This window comes from Vanessa cardui, chromosome 3 (assembly GCF_905220365.1).
Source record: "Vanessa cardui chromosome 3, ilVanCard2.1, whole genome shotgun sequence".
In the NCBI taxonomy this organism is placed as follows: domain Eukaryota; kingdom Metazoa; phylum Arthropoda; class Insecta; order Lepidoptera; family Nymphalidae; genus Vanessa; species Vanessa cardui.
In genome coordinates this window covers 3,217,954-3,235,754 of record NC_061125.1, presented here as the reverse complement: position 1 = coordinate 3,235,754, position 17,801 = coordinate 3,217,954, and the positions used below count along the sequence as shown (strand labels likewise).

The 17,801-nt window shown below is 31.3% G+C and overlaps 1 protein-coding gene across 1 annotated transcript in view; it reads left to right on the top strand.

Moving 5' to 3' along the window:
• Nucleotides 1–14,462, top strand: part of LOC124543917 — a 60,954-nt gene extending 46,492 nt beyond the window's left edge. Inside the window, exon 5 of the mRNA XM_047122243.1 lies at nucleotides 14,121–14,462. Coding sequence (XP_046978199.1) covers nucleotides 14,121–14,337 — 217 coding nt within the window. The 3' untranslated portion in view covers nucleotides 14,338–14,462. The remainder of the gene's footprint in view (nucleotides 1–14,120) is intronic.
• The last annotated feature ends 3,339 nt before the right edge of the window (nucleotides 14,463–17,801 follow it).

Sequence of the window (17,801 nt, the reverse complement as noted above, 5' to 3'; positions counted from 1 at the left end):
GATAGAGTCAGTAGAAGTAGTGGTGAGCCACGATAACATCTTAGATCGCGTGTAAGTGTCATTGTGGAAGAAATTGGAGCTAATTATTACCTCGAATTTGGCCTATTTACTCACCGAGCATCGTGTTCGAATTTCAACATTCATTATTTAATATATTTTTTTGGAAGAAAAATATGTACGAAAAACTAATGTTAAAATTTCTAATTGTGCAATTGTTTTGCAAGAATTCGATGTTGATTCGAACGTTGACAAAGCTGTTATTGGAAATTTTGAATTAAAATTAAAGTGGACATACGTAAAGTGGAAAACAGAAGTGATTATACTTTTTTATTGATAGTCAAAAATAAACCACAGGTTCGGAATTTAACAGCACAGACCTGAGAAGAACCGGCGAAAGAAACTCAGCGGGATCTATTTTTTTTTAATACCATATTACAATGTACAATAACAAACTATATAAACTGATATTATTATTTTATTAATAATAAACTGATGTTACTAGTTACTAATGCACAATGTACTTATCTAGTTTGTTTATCTACATTCCTTCCACAATTAGAATAGACTATACAGTTTCATGTGTATAAATGAGTACATGTAAATGCTAATGAAAAAATGCATCCATATACATCCCTTTAAGCCGCCGTACCGCACGTGAACACCAACGGTATCACGAACCGCGGACGAGCGTCACGTCTCCCCGTAACGATTCCCCGCGCTGCATGCAAATTATTGTGACGTAGATATTATTAAAATGTACTTCACTGTACTAAATTTAAGTCTTTTAAATGTTTAACTTGGTAATTCAGGGTTTGCTGTTAAAATAATATTTTGCTAAATGTGCAATTATGCAATTCTAAATAATTTTAAGTAGTACTTACAATATGTTTAATTATTTATTTTTTACGATATGAAAATTCAAATCAAGGTAATTTGTCTTTGAAGACCAACAATATAATTTTTTGTTGAGTCAAAAGAATTGTTTATAGCTTTTATTAACTCTTATATTAGGATGACGCTGTCCTCAAGTTCTTTATAAGAATATGCATTTGCTTAGACCGTAAGAACTAATTTCATGTTACAGATAAATTCACTAACAAGGCTCTGCGTCAAGATACTCATAAAACTTAAAAAGCTTCCGAAAGCTGACCGTCCATTTCCCGGGCGCCTCTTTAAATTAAGTCAAGGCTGTATAGTCGCCGTTTTTTCTTAAGGTTGCCATTCTTGGCAGACAGTTTCGGTACGGAGCATTCGGTTCGATCATTAAGAATAATTTATTTCATTTATCAATAGAAATTTAGCGAAAAAAGAAGTTCCTCTGTTTTCCTTAATTTTTCATTATAATAATGTGAGATGCATTCGGACATATATAGTCACAATCGTTTGAAATAACTTACCTTACCAAGCGGGATACACAAACTGTATATTATTGTTGGAGCTCCACACAGGAAGACTTAACAACACGCTCGATAAAGATAGCAGCGATATGTTCTTGAGATTTATTAGTTATACAGTAATAAAGTAATTACGAAGGCGCTTCCAATGGTTGTGCTGCAACCCGTGTATACTTGAACGTTATATTTTATTTGTGCCGTTTTAACATTTTTTTTTTCTAGAGTTCTGTTAGATGCTCTCTGATGACTATGCTTTTAAACATAATTCATATATACACTGTTAAACTTAGATGGCATAGACTAAGTGATCGGCCAATGATTCAAGGTGGAGAAACGAGAATAGTATTTTGCTCTTGAATAATGAATTTAATCAGATAATATAATATTTTATGTATAATAATTTTTATTATTGTTTGACGTTTAAGTCTCCAAGCGCAATCCTTTTTTTCTTTTCTATGACGTCTCGCCGTAATTAATGTACATAGCAAGGAGGTTTTTAATCGGCTCGAACACTAAGTATTAAACAATTATTGGTTTACAAATAATACTTTTATAAAACCAATAATGTCATATGAATTACTTGTTAAAGTTTTACGCTGTTAAATCGAAATGTTTTCAAAGTATTAAGTGATGGTTAGGGATGGTAAAAATGCTTCAATTTCAGATCATTAATGTACCTTAGTTATGACGTCCCATATGCCCTTGATACCACCGGCTCACCCTAAGGACCTATATATTCGGCAGTTGTAAGTGAGATTTAATCGTATGAGTACACACAAACAAGCTTGCTCATATCCCCACGCTACACACATATATATTTTATCAATGTGAACACTGTTATCATATGATGTTAAAAAAAACAGGAACGGGAGTATAAAATGATCCATACATTATATTTCCATAATAATGTTATGCGGTTGTGGATATTCGTACAAACGGCGTTCCGCAAATTATGTATTTAAATTCTGCTCAATCGTGTAAAAAGATTCTTGTATTTTGAATTTTAGATGAACGCTAAGATTTTCCAACGGAAAATCATAAATGATGTCGAGATGAGTTTTAAATAGACCGCGAAATTGAAATACATTTAATATAATTGGTGCTGAAAAATGAGAAGGACTTTATTTATAATGCGTAACTGAAAAAAAAATTAAATAGTTTAAAATACATTTATACTAACATAAGGCCAGCAACCTTACCATTGGTGATACATATGAAGTAAGTCCCCTCTGAATGTTTCCATACTGGCTCACTCAACTTTCAAGCCAGAATACAACTTAGTATGTCAAAAATTTTAACTCACATAACTTCGTTTTTTTTCTCGCCGGTTTTTCTCAGTAGATGTTTTTTAGTTTAAAATGTACTCGAATAAAGCATATTTTAATTTACACTTGAAATTTTGTACTCCGCTCAGGATAGGATGACTGGTCATCAGTCATTGATATATCAGTCACTGATAGAAAATCAAAATAAAAAGATGTTCTAAATCAAAATCGAAACATAAAGAACCATGAATACTTATATTTTTCTCCTGATAAAGTAGAAAAGTGAATCAAACTTGTTAATAAACAAAGTTATCTACTCGTCTAAAATTTGCAAGTAAATTGAGTTTTAATGTTATACGCGAACAAAATTATCTATAGGGGTCAATGACACTTAACGTGGTTTAAATTTTACATCTACATTATGATACTTCACAACACATGTTACACGACAACAGGCGGCTGAAATAATTCGCAGTACATTCCAAACAATAATTAAACGTAAAAGACATCACATATGACATTTAATTCGACACATCATGACGTTTCAAAAGTGACGTAACAAATTTCCATCCAGGTTAGCCTGAGAATACAAAGTTCCAACCCCAGTAACTTTCTTGACGTGAGTCAAGTGGCAAACAACAAGTTATAATATAGCAATATTAATTAAATATTATTAGGCGTAATCCCTTTACTACGTTTCTGTTAGTAATTTATATAGTTTGTATTATAATTTTTAATTATTTTTTGCCTACATTCCCGTAAATAACTATAATGTTATGCACTACCCTTATAAAATATGTTTATAACCAATAAATTAAAAAATAATCGTACAATATATCATATTAGTATCTCAATTCATAGAGTTACTTTGGTTATTAGTACAAAACGCTTTAATATACCGATTCTAACCACTGACCATAGTTCATACATTTCATAACAACCAAAAAATATGACATACTCTGGCTTTAATTTACCATCCATGGACCGAATGCAGCGTGGGTAGGCACCTCACAAGGTGATTTGTCGTAGGAAACCGACTTCTAACAAAACACTATTTTAAAACAAATGAATATGCACTAAAAAGTAATAAAAATAATTGCGTATTCAACGTATTTTTAAGAGTCCTATGTAAAATGAAATCAAAAATATTAGACCGCTTAAAAGTCGATTTAGGATTATATAATGTAGTTATAATTATTGCTATATTTGGTGTCGGTGTCAGCCATGCCAGCCATTATATATAATCGTAAATCGACTGTTTGAAGTCGGTTTTTCTTTTTGTTAAAATTTTTATTTATATCAAAATCGGTTGAATGAATTACGCACGATCCTGAAAAGATTTACAGCTTTGTGCTCTTAAGTGAATAGATATGACATATACATACCCTGCACTTGGAGTAAAAGGAAGTAACGTGGAACAGGGCAGACCAAATTGACTAGAAATGAGAGAGCACTTATCATCGAGGGCTTATCATATACGTAGATGATAAGCCCTCGAGGTCTTTAGACATAAAATATACTTCAATTTTTGATACTTTTGAGACTTAATATGCCCGTATTTTGTTTATGTCATTATTCTAATTTGTTTTTATCTTTAGACTTATTTTACAATTTATAGAGCGAGTCTTTTTGAGACTTTTGGCATTAAATTCCAAGGCGGCAATAATAGTAAACGTTTTCGTTCTCCAGACAGCTATTAATATTCACAGGTGAAGCATGTTTCCATTTCATTTATTTTTCATTTTTAATCGGTTTAAATGTCGGATGAATGCTTTTCTTTTTATTATTTCAAATAAATAATCTATTAATGCTACACACATATTCAAATATTAATTAACGTGTACATAAACCAATCAATGTCCACTTAAATGACAGCAAAATACATATATGGCAATGAAAATAAAAAAAAAAATATTTATTCCATTTTTCTTTTTGGTATAAATAAAGATATAATCGTTAATTATAGCTGCAATAAAGGATATTAAAAAAAAACTTACTAATATACTAACGTTTTAAAATAAGCCTTGTCACGTGAGGATAGTCACGCGCTTGGAAAGCCTCTTGATGTTTTCGGCTTTTCAATCAGTACCCTTAAATATCGATTGTAATTAATTCAAGCATTGTTTCATTCACTTTAGATTCAAACCTAAACACCCACGTGTGTCTCAACATAATAATGAAATTTTGTTTGTGGTAATTTCAAGTCAATACAACCTTACGTTACTCATAATAACCCCGACGAAGTAAATTGCTTAAAACATACCGAATGGGAAAATTAATTTATTCATTAAAGATTTGAATATTTCATTAATTGAAGCATTGTCTCAGTAATAATTTGAAATGTTATTTTATTGAAAATTTTAATAATATTTTGGATAAACTTGTCTAAAAAGCCCGTCTGGGTAGGTACCACCCACTCATCAGTTATTCTACCGCCAAACAACAGTACTCAGTATTGTTGTGTTCCGGTTTGAAGGGTGAGTGAGCCAGTGTAACTACAGGCACAAGGGACATGATATCTTAGTTCCCAAGGTTGGTGGCGCATTGACGATGTAAGGAATAGTTAATATTTCTTTCAGCGTCATTGTCTATGGGTAATAGTGGCCACTTACCATCAGGTGGCCCATATGCTCGTCCGCCAACTAATAACATAAAAAAAGTTTATTATTTAGTAAATTACTCGACTTAATATGACATACTTTTAACTTTGCTTAAGTTTGTCTTCAGCTCCCAAGATTGATTGGGCGTACTCAGTTCATTAATCAGTTCTGTCTTCGGAAAAGCTCTTAATTTGGAGTCCTAGATATTAACCTAATCGTTTCATTCTCCGACGCTACGGCGCGATGCGATGTCTATTTAAACATTATCACATTTTTTCTTTCCCACTGGGTTAATGTCAGTCTAGACCAAGAACCGTGATGGTCACCCTGTTTAATATGTAAACGACTCATCGGATAATTAAGACTTTAATCTTATGTGGGATTATTACAGTTAAGCTCTACGATTATATGATTTAAAAGCGTTTCAGCCAAGAAAACCCTATACTATATCTATCAAAAAACAATACGAGAATACTTTAAGAAATATGTTTTTTACAAATTACCTTTTGTACAATATTATACTGGGTCAATCAAGGGGCTCGTATCGCTTCTTTCTTTTGATTGATGAGGCGTGTGCCCGTGGCTGACATCGGCTCCAAATATAGCAATAATTATAACTACATTATATAATCGTAAATCGACTTTTAAGTAGTCTAATATTTTTCATTTCATTTTACCTAGGAGGACTCTAAAACATATGTAAAATAATTGCATACTTTATGCAATTATTTTCATTACTTTAGTGCATTTTTATTTGTTTTAAAATAGTGTTTTGTTTGAAGTCAGTTTTTCTTTTTGTTAAAATTTTATTTATTATAGTAAAATTAGAGTTACTAAATTAAAAATATTATATATTTGTCGAATCGTCAAAAAGTTTAATTAGGATTTATTTATTTTTTATCGTACATACTGACTGAGTATAACGTGGAACACATGACGAAAGCGAAACAGAGATATTTAAATGATATCGAAGGAAATATATTACGAACGTGAACGATTATACTTATATTTTGAGTATCATCATGTCTGATAACGAGTTGATGCTAACTCCTCGTTATATACACAGGTGATATAGCCACTGATCGATACAGCCTTTGTCTATTCATATATTATTTAAACATTTTGAAATACTTACCACCGAACCTACACCGAAAACTAATAGTACACACATCAACAATGCATAGTTATAATATAAATTAAATTGAATTTTTGAACAAATATGCTGGATTGAATGGAAAAATAAATTCTAACTACGGAAGAAATGTTCGGACTGTAATGTGCGTAATGACGCAGATAAATTTGAGGACATTTGAAGTCGTACATACGAAGTAGCTCCGCGAAGAATGCATAATGACCATTTTAAATCTACACATTAAGCGAAAAAGCTTTTCATGGATACTGTAGAAGTGATTCCTGAATACGATTCCGTCTTAATATTTGTTTTCAAAGTATTAATTTTACAAGAAGTCATAGACAAGCTACTCACAGAACAATTGAAGAAATTTGACACTTTTTATATTTAGTACGCATTATCAGCCTTGTTGCTCCCATAATCTATGTACTTAATTAATATATTTATTCAATACATCAGTCAGTAGTTTTGATTTAGTTTTATCTTAAATTTTTTTATGGTTTAATTTGACGGACGAGCATATGGGCCACCTGATGGTAAGTGGTCACCATCGCCCATAGACAATGACGCTGTAAGAAATATTAACTATTCCTTACATCGTCAATGCGCCACTAACCTTGGGAACTATGATGTTATGTCCCTTGTGCCTGTAGTTACACTGGCTCACTCACCCTTCAAACCGGAACACAACAATACTGAGTACTGTTGTTTGGCGGTAGAATAACTGATGAGTGGGTGGTACCTACCCAGACGGGCTTGCACAAAGCCTTACCACCAAGTTAATAAGTCTGTATTCCATCAATATCTGTATATTAAAGTATTGCATAATATGGAAAACGGAAACTTAAGGTTCGATTGAATTAATTCCTTCTTTGATTTGAATAGACTCCAGTTAATCGGTCCAGTAGTCAAATATATATGGACGGTAGTAAATAAATTGAACCGGGTAACTTTAGCTCGTTTAAATAACTTACTCCTATCAAATATTATGCGTTTAATTTTTATCTTACCTTAATATATTAAGGACCTCATATGTAATTATTTTTCCCTCTGGTTAATTAAAACGGTTTTAATCGGCTGTTATAAGGTAGGGACTTTGTTTATCGTGAATAATCCTTTTCAACCGACTTCCAAAAGGAGGAGGTTATCAATTCGTCTGTATTTTTTTTTTTTTTTTTTTTTTTATGTTTGTTACCTCATAACTTTTCACTGGGTGGACCGATTTTGATAATTTTTTTTTTTGTTTGAAAGGTAGTGCTTCCCGTGGGGTCCCATTTTTTTATTTTTTTTTCCAATGATGGTATCCATGTGAAAACGACATAAGTCTTAAATTTGCATTACGTGTATGCGCGACAAATAGGTGAATAACTGAAAATCACGTTAACCAATTTTGATAATTCTTTTTTTATTATAAAATATATACTTCAAGGGTAATTTGGTGAAAGTTTGGTAAGGTTCTGAGCACAGGATCCATGACAAAGTAACGGAACGGAAGGGAACGGAACAATTCTGAGGAGCACGTTAGCGATACTCGGTCGAATCTTTTATTTATAGGTTATTTGTAAATTTGAGTCACCTTCCGTAATGTGGTTATGTTTATGTAATTATCATAGTCGAATATTATAATCAACTAGCTACCCACCCCGGCTTCGCACGGGTGCAATACTGATACTAAATATACTACAGAATTTGTTTATATACGACATCACATCGTAAACTTCTAAAATTATCAGTGTTTCTTTACTATATTGTTCATTTATTATATACACAAACCTTCCCCTTGAATCACACTATCTTTTAAAAAAAACCGCATCAAAATCCGTTGCGTAGATTTAAAGATATAGGGACAGAGAAAGCGACTTTGTTTTATACTATGTAGTGATGGAACTCCTATACGGCTCGCAGTTAGGGTGCGATATGGGGCAGAATTTCTTACTATCTTTAATCCAATTTTGTGTATGTGATGTGATGTCATATGATGTACGAAATATAGTTGGTCTTTTTCAAAGTTTTTTTGCTGAGTTCGATTACAGCTCTTTCGAGGGATCCTTGTAGTTTACGCCGCGTGACGTATTAAATCCGCATTTTCGAAAGTCTATTTTTGCTTTATTCGCAAGTTTCCTTTGAAATTGTCCTCGAAGTAGTTTCTGACTCATATAAACGGAACGCTTAATCTATCCATATTAAAAAAAATTAGTTAGTCAACATAAGCTTCACTTAAAATCAAAAAATAAATAAAATTTTAACAAAAAGAAAAACCGACTTCAAACAAAACACTATTTTAAAACAAATGAATATGCACGAAAAAGTAATAAAAATAATTGCGTATTCAACATATTTTTTAGAGTCTTCCTAAGTTAAATGAAATGAAAAATATTAGACTACTTAAAAGTCGATTAACGATTATATCATGTAGTTATAATTATTGTTATATTTGGAGTCGGTGTCAGCCAATAAAACCCTACAGTATATCTATCAAAAAACAATACGAGAATACTTTAACAAATATGTTTTTTTACAAATTACCTTTTACACAATAATATACTGGATCAATCAAGGGGCTCGTATCTTCTTTTGATTGTTGGGGCAAGGGCACCGTGGCTGACACCGGCTCCAAATATACCAATAACTATAACTACATGATATAATCGTTAATCGACTTTTAAGTAGTCTAATATTTTTCATTTCATTTAACTTAGGAAGACTCTAAAAAATATGTTGAATACGCAATTATTTTTATTACTTTTTCGTGCATATTCATTTGTTTTAAAATAGTGTTTTGTTTGAAGTCGGTTTTTCTTTTTGTTAAAATTTTTGTAAATGAGTTTAGCAAAACGAAGGACTTATAAAACCGAAATTGAAAATGAATTTTTTGTTTATTTTAATTTTTTAGCGAATTTCCCGTGGATCCTATTTTTGTCCATTGTGAGGTTGTAATTGATCTCGCTTTGTATGAGAAAACATTTAAGTGGGTGAATTACATTGGTAATAAACGTTAAATAAATTCTAGAATCTCTCGATATTTATTCCGTCGTCATATTTTCAATACACGAACCGATGAATAACAATTTACAAGAGATCATTATTTCATTGGCTCAGACGACTAATGCGCGCGGTTACTAGACACAATCTTGCTTAACGTTTTGTGACGTTCAGTGAACGAGCGCGAACTTCGCTAGATGTTCAGTCGTCTATAAAATAGGCTTCGAATTTATGAGCAGTTTGTACTCTGTGGCGTGATAAGGCAGAGCATCGCTCAATATCACAATATAGTTCATGTTCCAAATCGTCACGGATTGACTTTGACAAGCTTGCGATAATCTATTCTGTGACACACTTTTATAAATTTAAATATATGTAACGAGGAGTCAGGCATCAGCTCGTTATCACATATAATGATATTCGAAACGCAAGTCTTTTCGTTCACGTTCGTAATATCTGTACTTTCGATCTTTCCTGAAATATGACTTTTCGGCTGTCGTTTTCTACTTCATACTGACGTAGCCAGCATGGACGATAAAAAAAATAAAAAAATCATAATTAAACTTGTCGTTGCTTCGAAGAATACATTTGGTGACAATCGTGGTTTATTGTGCCTTTGCTTTATTTTTCTATTGTTATAATTACCTACCTCTGACTATGAGAAATTAAAATTGGACTCCGAATGTTGATACATTATAATTACAGACCCGATGTCTTCTGCTGATAGACACCAGCTGCTCCTCGAGATCTAACCCTCTTTAAATATTACTTAATCATGTTCGTTTGACAAATTGCCTATCGGTTATACACTACGCGTGATGCATATACATTGTTATTAAGTCACCGTATAGCACGCATGATCCCCAGCGGCTGTCAATTTCTGTCATCATTAAGCTTGTGTGCGTATGTGTGTATAATCACAACTACTATGGTCGAGCAAATAAATAAAAAACATTACTTTTAAATTATATATATTCAGAAATAAATACTATAATATAATGTTTAGAAACATTGTGTACAGGCGATTCTGCAAAAACCACATTAGGATTTGAAACAGTTTTCATATCTTAACTCATATCGAAACGACCTTGTTTGGAAAAATAATTGGTATTCCGCAACGATAAGTCAAATCATGTGAAGTGAAAACTGTGAAGCGAGATGCTAGTGCAACCACTACAATTACCGATTTTTTAAAAAACATTCCCAATTAGAAATTTCTAATAAACTAAGGTTTTGAAAAATAAATGACGTCATGATTCATGCTAAATATATTATAAATAATTTATTTTATAGTTTAAAATAATTTATAACGCAAAATCAGAAACATTTTATTGATATCTGTCTGAAGACTGATTACCTTTGCGTAAAATTTTGTCAAAAAAAGTATAAATGTCAACATAAATGTTTAACATTAATATTTAATAATAAAATATCAAGTAAATATAGTAAATTGCTATTAAACAAATAATTTATTTGAATCGAAAGTTTATCCGTAACTACTTTTAATCACTACCGTTTACATTTATTATGGAATTCTTATGATGAAGTAAGTATCTACATACCTATTTATTTTCTATGTTCGGAATACAATAATCCCAAAAATTTAATTATATAATTTTTACGTTATAAACATTGGTCATTAAATAAATGCCTAATGCCTATGTATATTAACTGTATTAATAAGTTCTCAACTTAATTAGAAAGCATCCTGATGATGCTACCTACTCCTAAAAGTTGTACTACATAATATACAAACAATGTAATATACAACTACCAGTTTGAGTAATTATTTAAGTCTAATTTGGTTGATTCAGACGAATGTTCAGACATTCAATAATAATGTATATAATTTAGTATGTAATACAATTCACAAATGTATGTTATTTTTCAGCTTCTATATAATATGATTAATGTGTTTTTAATACTATTTTATTTATTTTAGTGATACCATTGATGCTCACAGCATACCAGCATGGCAGAAAAACATGTGATAATACAGGAATAGCATCTATATATTCTATCATTTCTACACAAAATGATCCATATTTTAACGAGGGAGGAAAACATATTTGGGATTTGACTAGAAACATTAAAAAATTATACACATTTTGTTGTTTTATTATTTATGCAATACTGTTTTTGTACATATAGAAATACAAATTATTATCATTACTATTACTGGCTTTTATAAGCACTTTTGAATCGTCATTTTACAATTAAGTGAAGCAATGGTCTTCAAATAAACAAAATATTACAATTAGATTAGTAAAGTAAATGACATTTAATAATTCATTACACTTAAATTAAATAAATAATTGAAATACAAACATACCTAATTGGTATATATTCATTTAATAAGTTATTTTTATATTAAATAACATTAATAGTGTACATTATCTAACATTTAACAATTTATAACACTTCATTTTATTAAATAGTTAAAATATTTGCAATGTCTATACTAATTTATTTTTTTAATTAACTAGACACTTATTCATGTTTATACTAGTTGTATTTTATCAGAATTTCTTATTTTGTCTTTTCCTTTAAGATTTAGTATATTCCACTGACTTGAAATACATGTAATATTTTTTTGTTTGATTATTATTAAATATCCTAGTATATGTTAGACACAACAGTATGCAGGAATCCAGCTTAAATTAGAATAGAAATTGAAATTCAAGTCAAGTATCTACTTATTGTTCTTAAATTTTTACCATGTAGCATCAATTTGTCCGTGTAGTTTGTATGGTATCTGGTTGTAATAAATTATAACTGTTTACCTATAATTTTTATATGTATATGTATTTTCTAGTAAGATATTATTGACTTAGCTGTAGTCTTATATAAATGTATGCAATCCAATCTGAAATAGAATGATAATAAATTGATATGTTAATTAGAAGGAACTAATACCCTTAATATAATAATCAGCATTATTATATGTTAAAGAAAAACTGTGTAAAATTGTAAACCTTAGATCAAGGCCTTTACAGCTTAATAAAGGTTTTTGATAATTTTCTATATATTATTAGATCTTAATTGACAATGAATTATTAGTAATTCGTAGTTGCGAGATAAATATGACTTCATTTTCTTAATGAAGAAAAGTAAGATCTACTTAGGTATGTATGCTTACGTTAGGATACATTCTCCGAGTGATAATATCATGCCAAGGTAGTTTTATTTGGTCCGAAGATACATTATTAATAGATCACATACATTTACAGTTTTCGTTTAAGCCTTCCGCCACCTTTGATCTACTTTTAATTTGACGTATTTAGCCGAGATTAGTTTCATTTTTTAATTTCGAAATCGAGATACAGAATGCCAATTAATGTCAAATAATACAATTCTCACTGAAATTAGTTCGTATTACTTTCAATCTCACAAAACGGCGCTAGTGTAGATTTAATTCGAGTTTGCTGAATGCCAAATACAGTTTTCATTAGAAATCCCACATATGGAATCGAAAAATGGGTTTCGGAATCGGTGAGAACGTGACACTCACAGCAATGGTATACGGAACAAATACAAAGTTAATACTCTTAATGTGGCAATGTATACGATGTTACAATAACATCAGAAAGTTTTAAAAATTATTATGTTACCAAACATATTTAAAAAAAAAACATTTGTATGGAATGTGTATTATTACCAATTAAAGTTTATGGTACAACTACCACTGCATATATGAAAAACACATCTTAAGATTGCTATTTGATTAAAAATATTGTGTCGAGAACAAATTGATAACAAAAACAAACAGGATATGGTATTATAATCTTCTCGGAACCGGTGGTCGCATTTAATTTGACAATTTAGAAGCAAGCATAATGCTATATTAAATAAAATGTTTTGCCTTGATATTTATATATTTTTAAAATATTACTTAATTTTCTTATTATTCTTTTAACTTTAATGTAAAAATTTAGTATTGATTCATTGAATTCAATTCAATTGTTCTTAAGAAACACTTTTTTTGTGTTGATATATTGCTTACTTTGGTGTTTTGATTCAACAAATATATTATCGCCATTTCCCCACTAGCCAAGGACACTGGCTCACTCAGCCTTCAAATCTGAGCGTAATAATAATTATTATTGCTATTTAGCGGTTGAATATGTAATGAATATTCTATCTATCGAGTACCTGCATATAGCCCTACCGATAAGTATTGTCAAACAATCTTGTACGAGTTAAAACACAATACTAATAATTTGTTAGTCTCTATTTTTCCATATATCTGGGCTATTTACATTGAATGTTTGAATATTATTTCGTCCTGAATAGTGAAGTATTGATATGTTATATATGTCAAAGCGCTACGTGCATACATAGCAAAATAATAAAAAGTAAAATTGAAATATTAATTTATATCAATAGATAAACCATCTCGCGCGCTTAAATGTATTTCGTAGCGTAACATACATTTTTACAAATCAATCGGCCACTAAAAAAAAAATATTACGACCACCAAATCAGAGGTAACGACCGACCATAGACAAAGTCGTCCTTAGAAATATAAACATTCCTGACATCCAATCACTCTTAAAATGAAAACAACAATTCACAAACAAGTATTGCTGTTTAGAGGTAATTGGTTTGATGAATACATTGTACTGACCAAGTTGGGTCGCTACCCTACCCTACCACAATTGTTATAAAAAAATAATATAGACATGGGTACTATATTATTTATTTATGATAGTTACTAGTTTAAAAAATACGGTATGTTTTATTTTAGTGCCCGTGACGCATTCGTCGCATGCGTGGCAATGGCTGGACGAGCTTGTTCCGCCCAAGCTGGTAACCTGCTGCGTCGTATGGCGTGGGTGCTCGCGCAAGACGTAGCCGCTTGCAGCGCGCAGCCCCGCGCGCACTGCGCTGCGTCGCTGCCGCACATCGCGGCGCCGATGCTCACTGCACTATCCGGTGCATTACTTTACCCCCCAAGACTTTAAAACAATAGGTAGTTAAATTTATGTAAATAGTGATTTACGTAATGGTGGTTCCTAGGATAATAATATGTTCTTTTAGCGCGTTACACGCTGATTATGTTGAGTGTAGATCTTCGTAATAAGCTTAAGTAGCTAAAAATCAGATTTAAACTTTGTTTCTACTTTTGTAAAACTAATATATCACGATGATTGTAAAAAAATGTAATATCATAAAAGAAAATTCGGCCATTAATCAGTTTTATAAAATGTAGCTTTAGATATTGTCGCATTGCCAAACGTGTGTTTGTGAAGTCGATGCTTGAATATAAAGAACGAGGGTTGGATGTCAATGTACATTTCTTGTAACATACTTAGATTTCGTCAATTTTACTAATCTTATGTGTGTAAATAAGCCAACTTTGTATAAATGTTAATAGCTCAATAAGATAGATTATTATTTTTGATTTTTACTAATACTACTTACTCATTACTATATATCGTAAATCAACTTGTAAGTATCAAATGCGATACGGTTTTTTTTTATTTTATTCATTTTATTTATGTTACGTGCTGTTTCAACTGACTTGTCAAAAATATTATTTATATAATTCAACAAATTCACATCATATTTTTTTATGTCCGAAATATGAATAATTGAAGTTTAGTGTAATCATCTAAAATGAAATGAAACATTAATAGGAATAAGTTTAATATATTTTGTATCAAAAGAACACCGAACCAAATGTTCAATTGATGCCTTATACCATTAATAAACGAATTGTATAGTAATGTTATTTTGTTTCTAAATTTGAAATAGCTTATCCAATACTAAAACCCATTAAGTTTGCAAATGAATTTAATATTTTGGTATAGTATAAAGTAATTAGCGTCGTGCTGCTGAGCTCTTTGAGGAAAAGATTTGGAGCTTATTGCCTAATATGCTCCAAAGTTGTTTGTCACTGTTGCACCTGAGGTAACTTATGAATGTCATTTTTTTTATGACATAGGTGGCAAACGAGCAGGAGGCTCACCTGATGGAAAGTGACTACCACCGCCCATGGACATCTGCAACACCAGGGGGCTTGCAGGTGCGTTGCCGGCCTTAAAGAAAGGAGTACGCTCTTTTCTTGAGGGTTCCCATGTGGTATTGGTTCGGAAAAACCGCCGGCGAAAGCTGATTCCATAAAATGAAATGACAAAAGGAAACTAAACTCTTACATCGTATAGGTAGTAGATATACAAAGAATTTTCTCACATAGACAAAAAGGATTTACAACGGATTACAAAAGAGCATTGTGTGCAATACATATACAAAAATTAGGTAGCTATTTTCAAAGTAAAATACGTAAAAATGTCGTCAATATATATTTCTTCTTTCGGTAACTTTTAACTTATATAACACCTTCTGAACATAAAGAATATAAAATGGACGAAAACCTGCAAGTACTTCAGACTCTTTAAAATAACCATTGCGCACGTCGCACAATTTCGTTTTTTTCGTCACACAATGGACCTAAACTTCTACATATTTCCACGAACAAAAAAATCATACCTAATGAAATGAACTGCATAACTCGTCCAAACTGTAATATTTAAATATTTTAACCAAAGATTATTTTATATGCGTTACTACATACTTATATTATTTTCATAAAGCGCTGGTTTACAGAGATTTCGAATAATTTTCCAATAAATTATGCAATTGTAACAAATAAACAAGAGGAATACGAGTATAATTTTGTATTATTTTACTAGATATGTGTTTGCTCGTTGGAATTGGTATGTTTTTGCTATAGAAAATTGTATTGTAGATGCCCCTGGGCTGTAGCCTCGAATATACTCTCTAAGCTAAAGACAACATACATATTAGTACTGTGTAGTATTTTCTGCACCTCAGGCCAAGACATTTTCTCTGCCATACTTGAAAGATATCGCTTTTTAAAACATACGTTATTATTGTATTGGTGTGCAATAAGTATAATGCTATTATTACTTCCAAGTACAAATTGTGTTATAAGAGCGAGAGAATAGAGAGTGAGTCTGTGTGAGTGCACACATTCAAGCACCATACAGGAGTCACGTGATGGAATGAGCTCCGACCCTGCTGCTTAAGAGAGGAGGCCATTGCACAACAAAAGCAACTTACCCTATAACAAATGAATATTACCACAATACCCTTTTTTAATTAAATTGACACAATCGGAGGCGCAAAGTGAAGGTACTAATATCTATTTCACACTCAACAGAACTGGATAGAGATTACAGAGACTATCTGAGCGTGACATTTGTCGCTCCCGCGAGAGTCTGTAGATGGGATATGGCGAAGTTGTATCGAAGTCGTGCCCATATATGAAATGTTTGAAAGGATTATTTTTTAGTCAAAATTTCATTTTATAGATACAAAACTATTTAATTTATTTTGAAATGTTTTCCGATTATATTTTTGTCTGCGCTTCAGTTGCAAGGATGGATTTATTTTAATAACGATATACACAACATATACATTTTATTAACAAGCTTTTACGCTATTTTACATTATTTTATATATTCGATAAATATTCTTTGTCTCCCTTTGTCTCTTAAGCTAAAAGCCAATCGGCAACGAAAACATTTGCTTTAGCGGATCCGATATTAAAGTCAGACGCAAATCGAATGTGTGTTTCTGATAAAGAAAATTCTAGACTCTAAATATAGAACACAGCCCTTATAACGAGAGCCTTTCCTTTTACAGTTTCACACGTTAAAAATAACTACGAGTTGCAACAAGAAGGCTTGCACGTGCTTTCTAAATACCGTTGGCATCTATAAGCATTGTGTCATGCGAGTAACGTTAGCAAAAAATGTAAAAATAGTCGTTATATAATAAATAATAGCAATTACTAGAACTTGTATGAAAAATTTCATAAAATATTTTTACTTATTCTAGACACAACTCACCAACTATTTTTCTAATGAACGGTACTGCTCATGTGATGTATTTGTCTTGTAGTCCAAGTGTATTTTATCATTCGTGACAAGTGTATTAAAATATATATTTATTTTTGGCATTTAATTTGTTTTTTATTGACGTATTGAAGAAAAGTATTCACATGTCTCATACACATAATAATAAAGTAGTTGTGATCTTTCCTACTTACTCAGCTCATTCAGCAAAATTCAACGGAACTGTACAACATTAATTTACCCGCGATGTTCAGCCGCCCAATGTCAATAGAATGATGGCTTTACGCCCGAAGCCTGGCACACAGTTTAGCTACGACAACAGTTGATATGTGTTTGTGTAAACAACGTCTATTCCACGTAACCAAAATATTCTGTGATTTGCGATGTAACTTCAGCAACCTTATCGTCTGTCGGATTTATTAATAAATTTATCTAATATGGCGTCGATATGTGACGTGCAGTTACTTTCGAAACGAATCAAGTTATTACTATTTATTAATATTTATACGCACGAGTAACTTTTGCTTAGAAATAACCAATCAAGT